We start from the raw sequence: 16,639 nt of genomic DNA on the forward strand, positions 1-16,639 counted from the left end.
GACGGAGATGTATGCCAAAGCAACCATATGGACATAAACCGCCAACCCCCCCCTGCCAACACACACATGCTGCATACAGAACATCACCTAAACAACTATGGAAGGCCTCCACGTGCCACGTCACGTGTATGGAACCAGCCCGCCGCTTACCGTGACTGGGAAAGGAGAGAATCCAATACGGCTCATTGACGAGCCGATCCTTTTACGTAACCGCCAAGCTTTGTTACTAAGTGTTGCTGTCAGAACCTCCTAACCCCCGCCAGCAACTTTGGAATGCACACATGGATGCTCTCCATCCTGCTTTCATCATTGCTAAAACCAGAATTTCTATTAAGATCAAAATGGAAGGTGGGGAACTCACTTTGCCTCTTATGGAATGACTTAAGTAAATTTGTGTAGGCTTTATTTCGAGCCCCGAGCACAGGTAAAATTAGATGTCAAATCAGGAACACTCCCATGAATAAAAGAACATGTGCAGACTCCTTTATTCACATCATGTATGCAGCTAAGTAAATATCAATCATGCCAGAAATATCTTGCCCTAATATTGCAACTAGGTTTTATGTCTCAGCGAAATAATTGGAGTACAGTTACTTTGCAAAGTCACGATTGGTTACAGTACAGTATTAATTAACAATGATAGAAAGTTTTGCTATTAGCTGCCTCTTGAGTGATCCCAATTGAATAGGAATAACATATTTTACAATCACAGTTTTCCCTCACACATTTATGTGGAACAAAATTATCCATCCAGCCACTATCTGAGCCGCTCACGACTTTGGTCAGTAGACGCCGAAGCGGGGTACACTGTAAACTGGATGCCAGCCAGGACACACATAGACACAATTAACAAATGATCAAATACAGGAGGAGACACAATTCTTAAATAGACGCTGTTGATATGTTAAGTCAGGGATTTTTTTGGGCAGCATAATTTCCCACTTCACAACCAAATTGGTAGAAATGAACCCGAAAAATAAATAATAAATATTATGTATGTTAATGTAATTTTGTATGTTAAGATACAATGGAGGTCAAGAAAATGATTCGTTTTTGTGTCCCAAAATCAGTGATTTACCTGATTCTCAACTGCTGAGCTTGCAGCCAATATGGCAATGCGCTATGTAAATCATAACTGTGCAAGAGTGTTACCCACCAATTAGTTCAATAATAAAAAAATAAAAAAACACTACAGTACAGTGACGCTAACATCCCGCCATTCCCTTAACAGGAAACATAAAAGTATTTGATTTGCGCACAAGTGAAGACTATTAACTCATCACTTAACCGTAGTGTTTATAGCTACCACAACTACAACGTAAAGTTTAGGAAACTGGTATCGTAAACATTTATCATAGAGAATCCCCCACCAAAATGTACCGTTAAAAAAGAATCAAATAACAATTCTGCCATAACAAATTGAACTAAACTGTATTTGCTTGCCGTGCATAGCTGGAGAGGTCATACATCCAAAGCAAGTCCACCCTTTTCGATCACATCTGGATAGCTTCAGTGCATCGCAAATCGATGCTTAGCCATGTCGTTTCAAATGACGTCGTCAACTACTTTCTTTGGCTTCTCGCTGAGGGGAACTGCAGATCTGTATTCGGCCGGGATGCCGGGATGGAAGGCTTGTGGAGAATTTATGCTGGGTTTGCACAGGGTTTGAAAACGCTGTGGTGTGACAGAAGCACAAAGAGGTTAAATGCGTGTCAAGAAGTGGACACAAGAAGAACAAAGCAACTGAAGGACAAGTCAGAACCTGTGTGAGGGTGCCAGGCGTAATGGCGAGTGCATAGATGGCCCAGATTGGAAGCAGAGACACAGAAGATAAGGTGAGGAGCCAGCCCAGTGCTGTTGCCCAACTTGGAGCGACCAGGCCTTTCCCGAAGCTCAATGGAGACCAACAGACCAAGGAGAACAAGAAGGTAGCCTACAAGTCACATGAAAGAAGTTTTCACATATCCCAGACAGATGCCCATGCACATTTTGTAGGCTGAGGATGGAGGACATAATGTTTTTTTTAAAAAAGGACGGATGGATTTAAAATAAATGGGGTAAAGTGGTCATCTCTGGAAACATCTACGTCCATTTTCTTCATGGCAGGTCACTTACTGTGCACACGGCTGGCGTCAGATACTTCCAGCACAGCTTGAAGACAAACAGGGGATTGTGGCCCGTCATGTCCTTAATATTTGAACAAAAGCGCTCGGCACCTTTGCGCAAAAGAAGTGGTTGTAGTTATTTTGTCGCTATAATGACAGAAAAAAGTACTTTTTAAGCAGATATGTATATACAATTCTAAATGAGACGTAATTTCCTTTAACGAGACTCTGTAATTTGAGTAAGCTCTAAGCTCTGACTTTATTATTCTGCTCACATGGCCATAAATTAAAACTCACCTGAGGGTGACATGAGAAATGAACCAGACATTTTAATTCTTGACTGTCATAGCCATTGTCATGAAGTAAAAAGGTCAAATAAGGAGCAAACCGTGTAGTGGAGTTGATATTCCTGTGGAATTCCCCCTCAGATTTTCTCGTTTCCTAAACATTCACCCCCGACTGGGAGAGTCATAAAAAAGTTGCTTTGGTATTTCGTTGGATCTATGTTTTTCCCTTAATCATTATCACCTGCAAAGTCTCTTCTGTTTTTATCGCATTTTTTAGCCTTAATTGACATGGCATGGAACAGTCTGTGTGTAATTTTTGAATTTTTTTTAAATGCCTTTGTCTCTGGGCGGGTCGGGCTAGAATGGTGGCTATGTTGAGCCACCAGACTGTGAGGGCGAGAGGGTGGGGGGGCTTGATTGAGCGTCCAGAGGAGACAGACAAGAGCCTGGCTTTGAGCCAATTTTGCAACAGAGGGTAAGCTGCGGCCATGTTCGGTCTACTGACCATGAGTGGGAGAAAAGCTCGAGTATGTGAGTAATGTAATAACCAAAACTGGTTTTATGTCATTCTGCTCCGTGCTCTAATACAATTTCCTTTTAATCTCAAACGCATGAGCGCTAAAAACATGTGACTGTTTCCTACCATAGATCCAGCCAATTGCAATAGACTGGAAGATGGAGAGCAGTAATAGGCTGGCTCCACTGCAGGAGAAATGATCATATATCTGGAACACATACAGACCACCCTGGATGGCCGGCAGCAAGACAAAGAAACACACAAAGTGGACGACTCAATATCATGAAATCCAAAGTGAGTGGTTAGTTCAACGCGTTCACACAGAGGTCATGTTACCGGCGTCACCATAATCAGCCCGATCAAGAAGCATACAACGCAGATAAATAGAAGCAGGAGCTCTCTGCGGTAGCCGCGTCTGATCAGATGGGGGTACAAGTCGGTCACAGATGTCATCAACGCCTCTAGACTCACAAACTGCAAGACAGAAAGAAGATTTCTGTTTAACTTATGCCATTTCACGTAATATGTCATATTGACCTTATTGCTACCAACCTGTGTGTCCAGCCCCAGCATGATGATCATAAGGAAGAAGCAGATGGCCCAGAGTTGGGGAATAGGCATCATGGCTACAGCTCTGGGGAAGGCAATGAAGGCCAGGCCAGGCCCTGGGATGAAAAAAAAAACCCGCAAGAGTATCAAACATAAAAGTAAATCCAAAGCAACAAAGAGTCAGTTGTAATCCTCCGTTGGTAGCTGAAATGAGGTCTGCTGAAGCTGAAAATAGTTTACTTTGAAGAAAATAGATCTTTCTTTGTTCTACAGACATGACGTAAACTAGAATAAAAACTACCCACTAGTGGAGGAACAAGGCTCATCAAAAATTTGGGGATATTTGTATCGAATGTGTTCTTACCGGACTGAGCCACAGTGGCGATGTCCACTCCTTGCTCCTCCGCCATGAAGCCAAGCACTGAGAAGATGGCAAACCCTGCAAGGAAACTGGTGCTACTGTTCAGGAGGCACAGAAAGTACGAGTCCCTGTATGCACAAAAGAAAAAAAAATCAAATTTGACATAAAACTGAGTCGTGTATTTAAGTGCATCTGGCAGTAGTTGATGGCCTTGCATTCTGCATTAGCTGTAAAGAGAAGCCAAAAGCTAAGTGCTTGATTGTTTTCGGGCATGACTGAGTTGAGTGTGGGAAATTGGGTTGCTCAGGCTTTTCTTGAAGGTGTGGCTGTGTCCAAGCATGTTTTCTTGGGCCATTCCTTTCATTCTTTCTAGAACCCATCTGACCATTAGCTTCTAGTTTTTCACACAGTATGGTTTGAGTGGCTGCCTTTGTGATAAAATGTCTCACTTGTAGCAATCATTGTTATATTTGTTGTAACTGCCAAGGGCTGTGAGGCTCCCCAAACAGATTCCATACGAGAAAAAGATCTGGGTGCCTGCATCCATCCATACCTGCAAAAAAAGAAGACAGTAAAGAAACGGTGCAAACTTCAAGCATTTCTTACCAAAATTTAAGACAGATTTAGAATTTCATCTAATCTAAATTCTGTCGTTAACCTTTGAAATCTGATGTTGATCCAAAACCTAAAGTTGATATTTTACGGACACGACTGTCTGTCTACACCTGCGGGTCTGCCAAGCGAGTGTGGTTAGGTTTGAGGTAGTAGATGATTCCCTGGGCTGCTCCAGGCAAAGTGACACCACGCACCAGCAGAACAAACAGCATCACATATGGAAAGGTGGCTGTGAGATACACAACCTAGAAAGTACAAAGTCCAAAGGAAACGAGAAGAATGACAATTCGAAACAATGGGAAAAACATGACATAATTATATATTTACCTTTCCTGTGGACTTAATACCCTTCCACACACAGAAGTAACAGACGAACCAGACAAGGGCAAGACACAGTGCAAGTTTCCAACTTATAGGACCGAGCTCGTCTAAGCTATCGGAAAGTTGGAGCACCTCTCGCCTACAACATACACAGAGAGTTGTTACAATAAGCTTTATTAATTAATTACCAATGAATCCGAGGATGCACTGACTCCCAAAATTCCATGATAGGTGACGTGGTGTTCTCAGGCAGGCTGCTTACATTGGCTGTATGGTTACGATGGTCATACATGAAGCAAGCATCTACAGGGAAGCACACAAATACATGTTGCAGCCTTCCACGTGGACCTGATTGCAGCGACTGTACGAACTGACCAGTGTTCCACGAGTTATTACAGTGTGACCAGGGCAGTTCTTCCTGAAAACTGTATGACAAATAGAATAGCGCCCAAGCAAGTATGACGATGTAGTACACACATCCATGCAGGATCATCATCTGGCTTGCATAGCCGAGCCCTGTAGACAGACAAGAGAACAAACAAATCTTACTGATGCTATCTGGTGACCGCAACCACGAACCTGAACTGCAATGCATTTACTATGCAGTATTTTTTGCCAACCTTGGAGAGCAATGGAATACATATGGTGTAGAAAAAGCTTTACATAAATCTTGTGCAATTATTAGTAATTCAGATTTTTTTTTAGTTTCTTCCCTTTTAGTTCACTCATTGTGATGTGGACCAAGAAAAGCAAGTGAAATGACAAATGTTTATGCAGTCTTACTGTTTTGCTTGATTGATACAATTGGTTAATATAATTGAATTTAGCTTTTAAATACAGTATAAAGTACAATACAAATGTACCTCCTAATATTGGGCAAATGGTTCTCCAGGCGCTGACACCGCCTAGGCTTGTGTACTGGCCCAGAGAAGTCTCCAAGAGGAACAGAGGAATGCCACACAGCACCAGGAACAAAAGGTAAGGTACAAAGAACACACCTGGACACACAGATAACATTTACTTTCCATGGTTCATTCAATAAAGAGGATGTTGTAACGTCTATGAAAGCTATGAAAAAGATTAGCAAGAGATAAAATAAAGCAAAAGAGGTGAGTAGAAGAAGCTCATTTTTATTGCTTCATTACTTGCATTTATCTTACCTCCTCCATTCTTGTAGCACAAGTACGGAAACCTCCACACGTTCCCCAGGCCAATGATCTGGCCTGCCACTGCAAGAAGGAACTCAGCCTTGCTGGCCCATTTGCCCCTGGCATGCAAGTCAGCTTTGTTTGTTTCTGTTGTTGTCTTATTTGAGGTTTTTCCATTGTCAATGTTGTTCAGGACTGGCTCCATTTGAGGTGGCAGCGACTGGGCAGTCATCGTTGGTTACACACACGACCCCTTGAAAGATACAGATCAATGTAAGCTAGGTGGATCCAAAGATTTACATGTGTAGTTGTGGGCAAAGTGAAATGAGGGCAGTTTGAGCTTTTGTCCTTTCTCCCATTCTTCTTATTGCTTATTTGTCTCTCAAGTCCATGCTGGAGTTTATGAGCATGGTGTAGATAACACTGGGAATGGGGCGGGCAGTTTTATGGGGACAATGATCTGTCCCTTACACACGATCTAAAAAAAAAAAACGATAAAACTGAGGCTGATGTTTGTCTTCCGACGGGACGGGCGTGAAGCTTTAAGGTTGACCGGTAGAAAATGAATGATACAATTTCGGCGGGCACCATTACATTTTTAAAACAAACAAACAAAAAACACACATGGCTGCACAAAATATGTATATTTAAAATGCACATTATCCCCATACTGACTACTTTTTTCCCCCCGTTTCATTTTTGTGACCCCGGATTGCGCACACAGGGATATGACAAATAATAGAAAACCGCTTTGCTGCGCAAAATGCTTTTTCTTTTTTGGGGTGGGAAGCCATGTGACATAAAATGACCTCTACTGATAACGGAAAGCCAAACACGCATATAGGTAACAGGTTCACCATGTGTCCTCGTTGAACCCAAATTGAAATGTAATCTACAATTCACGACTGAGTTTAAGTCCTTTGATGTTATGCTTGATCAAGAGCTATAATAAACCGACATGTAAATATTCGTAAATAGCTTGTGCCTACCTCTGCATGTACTATATAAGGCTTCAAAGTTCACACAGCAGGTACTTCCAATTCCTATCAACGAAATGGCTTATTCCAGTGACACGCGCACGTTTCCAGAGAGAACAGGACGTCACGCCCATTGTCAATGCCAATGTTTACTGTCACGGATCGGAGTGGGAATGGAGCAGGGCGACCAAGTGCAACTTGGACTAGGGTTTATTGGCGGAACTCAAAATACAGACTCGGTAAACTGACATGACTTAACAAAACAACATGACTTCCCAACCAAAACATACTTGAAACCGACAGGAACCAAAAGGACATGAAGACGACACGACAACAAAACAAAAATGATCCGACAAGGGGTGAGGGGCAGACAGGACTCATATACACGACAGGTAACAAGAGGCACGTGGGAATAATCAAACTCATCATGGGCACACAGGAAGGGAGGGGCGAGCACACAGACAGAAACCAAGACAACCGACACTCTGTGGAACAGCTGGGGCTAAGGCGTGACAAATTACGAATTTTCACCAGAAATTCTCCAAAATTTCGTTTTACACTTCTATTTTCCACATTTCTCAAGTAATTCAACTAATTTCAACATCATACGGCATCATTCACCAAGTAGTGATTCAAAGTTGCAAGAAAGGCAAAAATTAAATACCCAATCTCTGCAAAATAAATGGCTCTGAAAAGTAATGTTGTACTGCTTTGAAAGTATTTATATAAACCCTCATCATTCTAGCATCATACTGGAAGGGGGTGGGGGTCACATAGGGTCATGAAAGATTGGGTAGGAAGACTTCACAGCTGATCTCTGACAAGCCTCTTGTCGATGGTTCATCTTGACAAATATGCAAACCACACTGTATGAACACTCCTGTACAGTATATAAAATAAGTTTAAAACAACTTTACAGTGAATAGCAACATCAACGCAGGTAATTAGGGTGTTGTAAGCCGTAGTGTTCTTTGTCTAGATTTAGTCTACAACTAGGTACCTTACTTGAGTCTCCCTCATTAGTGACACAAATTCCCTGGAGAAAATAAAACGGTTACAGGTCAAGAGTAATTGGCGGTTACACAATGCCTAAATTCCTCAACTACGCACATGCTCTTAGTACAAACACACACATTCAATTGTACATGCTGCATGAGGCTTTCTTTCCCTCAGGAGCCAAATAATAGCCCAGCATTAAGATTCACTGTTTTGCACAGACAAATGTGCGTCTCCTGTTAATGTGCTGCCAGTATATGTGATGGAGACCAGGCAAAGTCCGCAACACAACTTCTGCTGGCTTTTATGGACCTTGTAATTAGTGTCGGGTATCTAGGGCATGGGGTCATTACAAAGAGAGGTGTTACGTTTATTTCCTAAACATCTCACAAACAATAAGGAGAGAAGACGTTTTCGGTTTCTTGCAAGGAGAATTAGGAGACCTGTATGGTTCTCCTACAATTCCCCCCGCAAGGAGAAATAGGAGAGACGTACGCTTGCCGTACGCTGGTCTCAACTACTCCCAATCAGCTTTCCCATCAACCTCACTTTTATTTGGTTTGGGGTCCCTAAGTTACATATTTCTAAGGGGTGGGGAAATCATCACTTGTTTACATGGTTTTGTTGCAGAGTCTCTGCAAGCAGACATGAACAGATAAGCTATTTTGCACGTTATTTCATCATATCATTTAACAGCAGAAAGGTCTTCTCCGGTGGTTTCCTCTTATCGCCGGCTTGAGATCAACTGGGGCCAAGCAGAGGCAACAAGTTTCGGCCCCTCTGCTCTTGTTTGTCAGTCACAACAGACTTTCCACAGTGATCACAAATATATCATAACACATAATAAATCATAATGAAATATTACTCCAACAAGAGGTGAGCATTGAGGAAAACTAAAACAGCTCACAGAAAGAAGTAATCTATGAAATTCAGAAAAAACTGTAAGATTAGGTTAGCCAGCAACATCTGACATTCTGATATATGAAACAGTTGCCGTAAACTGTGTTGCAACATTCCTTGTCACTATGTGTCATATGATTTTTTTTTATGGGCATGGGTAAGATTTATGGCTGCATCCACCTTCCTCTTCATTCTTTTAGAAATTCATATGGTTTAGTTAAAACCAGAATCACTTAATCATCCACACATTGCATATATCTCCTCTGAGGGTGTAGCACTTATTTGTTCCTGATTTTCCTTCAAATAGATTTTATGAGCAATCAGCTACATGATTTTTTTGTTGAATTCAACACAATTTAAATAAAGTGTGCCTAATATTATTATCAACCACAACACATGTCCTGTCCTAATTTTATCTTGAATTTGATGTTATTCTCTCATTCATTGGCCGTTTTATTTCCATAGAAACATCAACAATAAATAATGTAACAGCATGAGAATGCAATTGGGTTTCAATAATAGCAATGCAATATATCATAATTCACTAGATTGAAGTAGAATGAAAAGAGTAAAAAATGTCTCTTAAAATGTGTCCGGAACAAGCAAGAAAATGCATTATTAAATATTACAAATCATTTTCTGTCATTTTTTAATATGTGACATTTTTCTCAGATTTATTACATACATTTGGTCTCTCAGTTGCCACCCACCTCTGTTTTCTGTGCCTGTCGAGTCCCAATGAGTCCCAAAGGTTGCACTTCAATAATATAGATTACTTTCTCTAACCACTTTTCTGAAATCATTTACCGGACAAAAATGCTGTGCATTCTGTTTTGTTTGTGCTTATACAGTAATCTTTCCCATTCATTGTGGAGGTTAAAGGGACAGTACACAGCTTTTTTTTTTTTTAAATTTCTAGCAAATGGGCCCGCCCACTTTTGAAACTGGGCTTCCTGTTTTTTTTTTTTTTGTTTTTTTTTCACAGGAGGGAGGCAAACATTTTATTTCCTGGCTTGGTTTGTCAGGTTGTGTTACCACCTAGTGTCTGAAATGTTAAATAATTGCCACCAAAATTCATTCTGCTCATTGCTACTCCTGTTTCCATCAACTTGTGAAAATATGAAAGCTTTGGACACAATATTCTGGATTTACTTAATTTCAGCTCCTATGAGGAAAACACACAATCACCTTGTCAAGGGATTTTCAACTCACTAGCCAGCTCTGTGTTGCAGACACCCCAAACAAAAAGTTTCTGACCCACTGCTGACTGTGTTTGCCACCAGTGAGGCACATTGTTCACCAGACCACACCATTGCGGCTGCCCGACATTTATCCAGCTGGAGCGGGAGATGAAGCGGCCTACGTCACATCGCCAGTAATTGTCAATTTTGGATAAATAACTGCAAGACTTGGGAAAGCTTTGGAGCACTGGACTTCCAGCGAGGAGGCCGACTGTACCTTCAGCTCTGCACAAGGAGGGAATATGCCCCAATGTTGACATCAGGACAAAGGTAAGACAAATTAAGCCTTACAGATTTCGGTTGAATGTGTAACCGTTTATGTACAATTCAACTTATAAAAAGCTTAAATGAAAGACTTCTGGGATCGACTCTATCATACATGCGACCCTCATGAGGAGAAGCGTTTGGAAGCTGAATGAATGAATGTTTAAAAATATAAGTGAGTTGATCAATTATTTTCTTTTCAAAATGGATTTGACATTAATGTAGTTGTAAGACAAGTACACTTATTTAACTGAAAAGTTCTAATATTTTTGTTTTGGTGTTTCTCTATAGAAAAAAAGTACCAATATGAATTAGGCACCGGACTGATAAACATTAACCTTAAGATTAGATAAAATCTTATCGATACTCATTCCTATTCTCAAGGTTTTTTCACTTTCCCTCGTTATTTTTTTCCCCACTGAACACGCAGAGAGAGAGATGGAAAGTATGCAGGAAATTGGGTCGCTTGATGAAATACGCACAGGGAGGCAAGAATAACGGAACAAGTTGGTCTTCGGTAAGTACTGTACATGTTTGCTTAAAAAAAAAGGAGCAAAATTAAAAGGCTTCGGAGGGGTTTCTTAAATATCATTTGTCAACTGAGACGGTTTTCCTAAGCAGCATCACCATTTGGCACAATTTAATAAAAACATATATTTCAAGGTGCTCACAGATTTATATTGTAGTTTTAACAATTCCTTATGTTTGTCTATTCAGATATGATATCGAAACAGAAATGCATAGCAACACCTGGACAAGATGTTACTATTTGAATTGATTCAAAGACCCAAACAATAATTACAATATATGTTTACATTAAGACATAAGTCCATGTTCTTTGGAAAATCTGTAATTGCTCTTCTGTATGTCAATATGTAGTGAAACTAAAACACAAACAATGCAAAATGCGGTTTAAATCACCTTTTAATTAAGCAAGACTGAAGTTGAGGCCAAAAAACTAAAACATGACTTTTATTTAGGACTATTAGGTTAGTACATTCAGAGACGTGCTATTATTTGAATATCTTGCTACTTAACAGAAATAGAAATCTTCATAATTCGTAAAAAAATTAGGTTGATATGTATCTTTGAAAAGGAATTGTAATGTATTGTGTTCATGGAATTTGCTCGCACATGCACATGCAATATTTCAAAATCTCAATCTTGACTGTAATGTGAGTGCTGATTTAAAGATTTGGTACAGCCAGCACTTTATCTTAAAGGCTTCTCATTGCCAAAGACACAAACGATGGTTGCGCCCGAGTTAACCGATTTCTCTCAACACGATACTGACACTCTGCAATGCTGGAAATATCGGCACGTGTGAACGTTTGTTAGTTCCTGACCTGAAAAATGAATGCGTAACAGCTGATTCTGAACTGTGCACTGATTATGGATGATTTTTTGCGAGGGTCATGCCCACATTAGCTCTCTCCTTGTTGATGAACTTAACTTTCCTTAATGCAGTGATTGCACGGAATGCCATGTTAGAAAACGTATGGTCAAATTCGACTGAGGTAACGTTTAGAGAAAATCAAACACACCGCTGTGTGACCTATATCATATTACCCCAGACCAGACATCCTGATGAATGAAGAGAAAGCAAAATAAATACAGTATGTGTGTGATTTCATTTTTTAAAAATCAGCATTTTGTGACTGTAGCTAGTTGGATACCGCCTGTGGTTGTGGGGATTCTCTCCAGTTCTGCCATCTTTCTATCAAAGTTCAAAATGATGTATATTAGGTTAATTGGAGTCTATTTGATAGGTGTCCAGTGTGTGTGAATGCTAGTCTGTCTCCCTGCGATCAGTACAGGGTGTACTTGACCTCTCACCTTAAGCGGGCTAAGAAAGGCTCCAGCTTTTCTGTAGCCCTGAACAGGATAAGCATTCTAGAAAATAAAGGGAAGCCAAACAACGGTGGAAAAAACTGTAGCCCGCAAAGTAAAAAAATCGCAAAATAATGAAATGGAGGTGTGGCTAAATAGAGTTGAACGAGTTTCTAGAGGATCGCAAGGCAGCATCTGGAACACAAGTGGTGGAGTTGAGCCATGTAGGAAGAGTGAAGGTTTGGCACTGAAGGTTTCCTGGATGAGGCACAGATGATGGCATTGAATCAAAAATGCGCTAATGACAGTGACTGATCACATTAAATCATTGACATTTGCACGTCGTAACTCTTAGGCCCACACACACACGATTTCTTGACGAGCTGTCCTATACTTAATTAAGTGCACACATCTAGCATCCTCATTCTGCTGGAGAAAAATCTGAGTGTTTTTTTCACCTCCTGGGCTGCACGGCAGGTAGTTGGCAACATGCATCACCTGACAAGCCATGTGAACAGTCAGCCTTTATGGTAAACACCGCCAGTCTGCATGCATGGACGGATCACTCATCGGCCATGAGAAAAAGATGAGACGCTCAGTGGGGAAGTTTTGTTTAAAAACGGTGGGGGGGCAGCTTGTGTTGTCGTTACGGATGAAAAGTGCATGCAAGGATTCAAGGAATTTTATAATCATAACAGATTTTTCCACTTTACATGGGGAAAAATACAATACCCAAACTTTAGCCCTATAAGTCCCTAGGCTTGTGACAATTAAAAGAGAATGACAAAATGAATTAAAAAAGAACTGAAAATACAGCAAGGTGTAGATGCAGCAGAAAGGGACTTGACTTTGTACTTTTTGCTTAAGATTAAAGGAATGTTGAGGCTGATTTAAGGGCTACAGAGCAGACAGACCTTTTTCAAGAGGAGTCAAATAAATACAACTGGCTCATAAAGCAAATTTCAAACTTCATTTTGCCATCACTACATAAAGAAAAATATTTATTTTGAAACTGAAATTATTTTTTGTATTATTATATTCATAATCCAATATTGGGTTTGCTTTGTCTTGATAAGTAACTTGAAAATAACACTGAAAAAATAGTGTTTGAAGCTTGATAATGAAAGGGCAATAAATCTGCACACTAAGGCATATAGATGATGGTCATTTCCTTGCTCTCTTCCTGCCAGTGGGCACCAGTGGGAGTTGACACACCTTCATGGCCGCAGAGCAAAAACACTCGCCCTTGATATAAGCAGTGAGTGCAATGCTTTTTCTGGCCAGGCTCTCGAAGAGGAAGAACCGTGACGGAGCAACACAGGGGAACAATCAGGGAAATGCCTGTACCTTTCCAACAGAAACCGAGGTGGAGATCCAAAAGGGTGTGAGACAAAGGAAACAAAGTTGAAAAGGATGGCTCCTTCACCTATTGCTGCAGCCAGACAAGTCCTTCTGTGCACACACATGGATATAAAATTACCATGCACCCTTTGTACACCAAGAGCAATTTCCTTCTCTCACACTTTCACAAAAATATTTAGGGGGACTTTTGCTTCCTCAGTTTCAATGCAAACCAAGTCTTGTGGCTCTGTTTTGAGAATGTAGTGGCATTCAAAGAAGAGCTTTTTTTGGGCTTCAGGTTCCTTGTGGAAATTAGGGCAACCATAATTGACCATCAATCATGACCTTTCATACAGAGAAGCTGGACAAACAATCCAGCCTAATCTCAGCTGGAATACTATGACAACTATTATCCGGATATTTTGAGAAACCATCCAGGAAGGCATATCATAAATCTGTCTCCTATAGATTTTTTTTACAGTATGGAATTTTACAGTAAAATGTACTCTCATCCCAAATAGCTTTTTTGCTCCTGTGAGGATCTGTCTGCCTCGGTCAGGAGGCAGGGCAAGGTTCCTAACTGAACAGCAGGAGCTGGCCAGCCATTATGTGCCATGGTGGTGGCCAACTATGAAATCAAACTCAAGGAAATTCAACAAGAGTTTTGGAAGACGATAAGGTCTTTTGAAACATCAATGCAATCAGTGTCAGAAATGACCTCCATTTCTAGGACGAAACATCAGATTCACATGAAACAGCTGTACAAGGTTCCGTTCAAAAGGAAAAGAATGGATAAAAGAACTCAGTCACCGGTATGTCCAAGTGAGGTCATTCAATTGCAGAAGTAAAACAATATGTATTTTGTCATAAACTATTCTAGAGACTTTGATTATTATTATTACTTTTAGAGAGTCATGGAGTTAGAAGGCAATCAAGTTCAGCATGGGATGACTTAAATTGATGAGGCCAGCTTCAAGCCAAAAATCGTCGGCAAGGCCGACTTGATAACAAAACGGGCCAGGCAACGCTGTATCTACAGTACAAAGGTGCTTGTTATGGTCTCAACCTTAATGTTAGATCGCCTTGACCCCTTTACAGTGTTCAGTGATCATGTCAATCACAGAACTACAGGTGTGTTTTTTCTTCCTACTATTATTGAATTTGATTATTATTATATTTATGACCTAGAAATGTTTTTGTCTAGGGTGTTTTTGAGCTTCTGTACTGAATTCGCTTAAATTGGTGGGTCTAAGAGGAACACACGTCGATTTAAACCAAAAACCGTAATAGAATCTCACAAAGATAAAACAGTTGTGTTTCATAAATTGCATTTACCTCAGAAATAATTTTTGTTCATTTCACCGAGAAAAATAATGATTCAACCAAGACAGGTCATAGCTCGCCCAGGCGCCCCCCAATGATTCACTCAGACGCTACACTGCATCCAAAAATGCTCCAAATTATGTTCATCTGGTGCTCCTCCTGTTTCTTGGACTTTATTTATCTGAAAGAGTTGGTCAAAGTACTCTCAGAATTGCCAGAAAGCATCCTGCTTTCATTACCCACATGCCTCTGCTTTATTTCATCTATTTCTCATTTTCTCGCCAGAGACCACAGGGCTGTCACTCCTTTTGTCTGTTTTTCATTGGCAAAGCTGGTCCGACACAACACTTTAAAATGCTTCATTTGTGTTGATGTCATCATTTATGTGGTTGAATGTGATCATATGCCACAATGGCATCACTGAGATAGGACATGATTTAAACTGGACTGAATTGATAGTTTTTATCTATGCAGCTTCTGATATGGTCTGAGATTGTCAGGGATTTTGGCATGAGAAAGGCAATGCAGGTTTTTGATGCCTTCGTTCTGGGAGTAGCATGGTTAAAAAAAGAAGTAATAAATCACTTCCTTACTGACAAGTTGAGGTGAATTGCAAATGTCTGACTTAAAATAATCACTCAGCCATGGCCCAGGCAGCTGCTCTTCCAGTTTTATGCGAGATTGTGAAAGCCACTTTGGATTTCTCAGTCCAACACGGTTTGGTGACTGTAGTGCAGTTCTCAATGCACCCCCACAAAAAAAAAAAAACTGTAGTTACCGGAATTGACCAAAAATTTTCCTTGAGTCGTCAGATGGCTCATCGCAAGGCTGGTGAAGCAGTGGTGGGTGGAAATGTGGGTTTGACTCATGTTAGAGTCAACACTTGTTGGAGTTGATCTGACAGACTAATTTGATGTGTGATTGAGGACTGGAATTTACCATGTCAATTTAGGAAGTTACCTTAACTAATTATTCACTCAGATGGACCTCCTTCATGCTGCAATGGGTCTTGATGTCTTCCAGAGTCCTTTCTGGTGATTCTACACACAATAATGCATAAAGGACCCAAATGTACAATTCACAGGTTTCAGGAACAAAATCAGATTTATTGAGTTGTCGATAGGCCTCACAGATTATCAACATAAATTCACAAGAAAGCTGGAAAAAAAAATGCAAAAAAGTAAGAATAAAGTTGACTACATGAAAGACAGGACTAAACACTGAGAATTTAACAAAGGCATAACACTCACGAAACAAGCCTGGATAAAAACAATGGTACATAAATTGACTTCGCTGTTTTGCAGATTTTTTGGGGCGTGCGGCGGGTGTCAGTGTATCGTGCTTTTATTCATTCTTTAGGTTTCCCTACAATTAAGCATCTGGAGATAATCTTTAGCCTGGCATCACAAGGCTTCATGATGTGGTTGAATAGACATACAGCCAATCACAGCAAAAGTACATCTTGTCTTTTGTTTTCTTCTGAACCAGGACAGTGTCAAGTTTATTTAAATCTGTTACAGTGGACTCAACAGCCTGTCCGGTGTTCAGTCGAATGAAAAGCTGTCTGAATAAGAGGGGGTCCAGATCTGCCTGTGAGAGCAAATAAACATAAGCTCCTAACTCCGTCTGGTTTCAAGGCCAGATGACCTGCAACATCAGGTCCAAATACTGACAGAGCAATTTTTTCACAGCTTGAACAATGGAATAAGGGGAGAGGGATTATTTGCTTGTGGAGGATGCAGGATGATGGTTGAGAAAAGTTGAGTTCTTTTGAATGTGGCATATGTGTTTGTGCACTCTGTCCCACATTGCTTTAGCGTGCGTTAACGTCAGTAGTGCATGCCAAACTACTAAGTCCTCACAA

At 40.5% G+C, this 16,639-nt stretch overlaps 1 protein-coding gene and 1 long non-coding RNA gene across 4 annotated transcripts; one reads left to right on the forward strand and one right to left on the reverse strand.

Annotated features, from left to right (window-relative positions):
* Nucleotides 1–461: 461 nt before the first annotated feature.
* LOC148401623 (sodium- and chloride-dependent GABA transporter 2-like) lies at nucleotides 462–9,651 on the reverse strand. 3 transcript variants are annotated; one of them, XM_088368010.1, is made up of 15 exons: nucleotides 9,487–9,650; nucleotides 5,916–6,156; nucleotides 5,619–5,753; nucleotides 5,131–5,271; nucleotides 4,968–5,058; nucleotides 4,762–4,894; nucleotides 4,545–4,679; nucleotides 4,269–4,372; nucleotides 3,823–3,947; nucleotides 3,462–3,574; nucleotides 3,246–3,383; nucleotides 3,036–3,138; nucleotides 2,116–2,216; nucleotides 1,763–1,933; nucleotides 462–1,674 (listed from the first exon to the last, which is right to left on the reverse strand). In XM_088368010.1, the coding sequence occupies exons 2-15, from the start codon at nucleotides 6,133–6,135 to the stop codon at nucleotides 1,546–1,548; spliced, it is 1,839 nt and encodes a 612-aa protein (XP_088224136.1). In that variant the 5' UTR covers nucleotides 6,136–6,156; nucleotides 9,487–9,650; the 3' UTR covers nucleotides 462–1,545. The 3 variants fall into 3 exon arrangements, with proteins under 3 accessions (XP_088224136.1, XP_088224133.1, XP_088224134.1); XM_088368007.1 differs by having other exon boundaries at nucleotides 4,968–5,271; nucleotides 9,487–9,651; XM_088368008.1 differs by lacking the exon at nucleotides 9,487–9,650 and adding an exon at nucleotides 6,893–7,426 and having other exon boundaries at nucleotides 4,968–5,271.
* LOC148401624 (uncharacterized) lies at nucleotides 9,618–14,588 on the forward strand. Its single transcript, XR_015856187.1, has 3 exons — nucleotides 9,618–10,287; nucleotides 10,712–10,798; nucleotides 13,302–14,588. It is a non-coding gene; the product is annotated as an uncharacterized LOC148401624 (long non-coding RNA).
* The last annotated feature ends 2,051 nt before the right edge of the window (nucleotides 14,589–16,639 follow it).

This window comes from Syngnathus floridae, chromosome 2 (genome assembly GCF_059516105.1).
Source record: "Syngnathus floridae isolate MCC-2025c chromosome 2, RoL_Sflo_1.0, whole genome shotgun sequence".
Lineage (NCBI taxonomy): Eukaryota > Metazoa > Chordata > Actinopteri > Syngnathiformes > Syngnathidae > Syngnathus > Syngnathus floridae.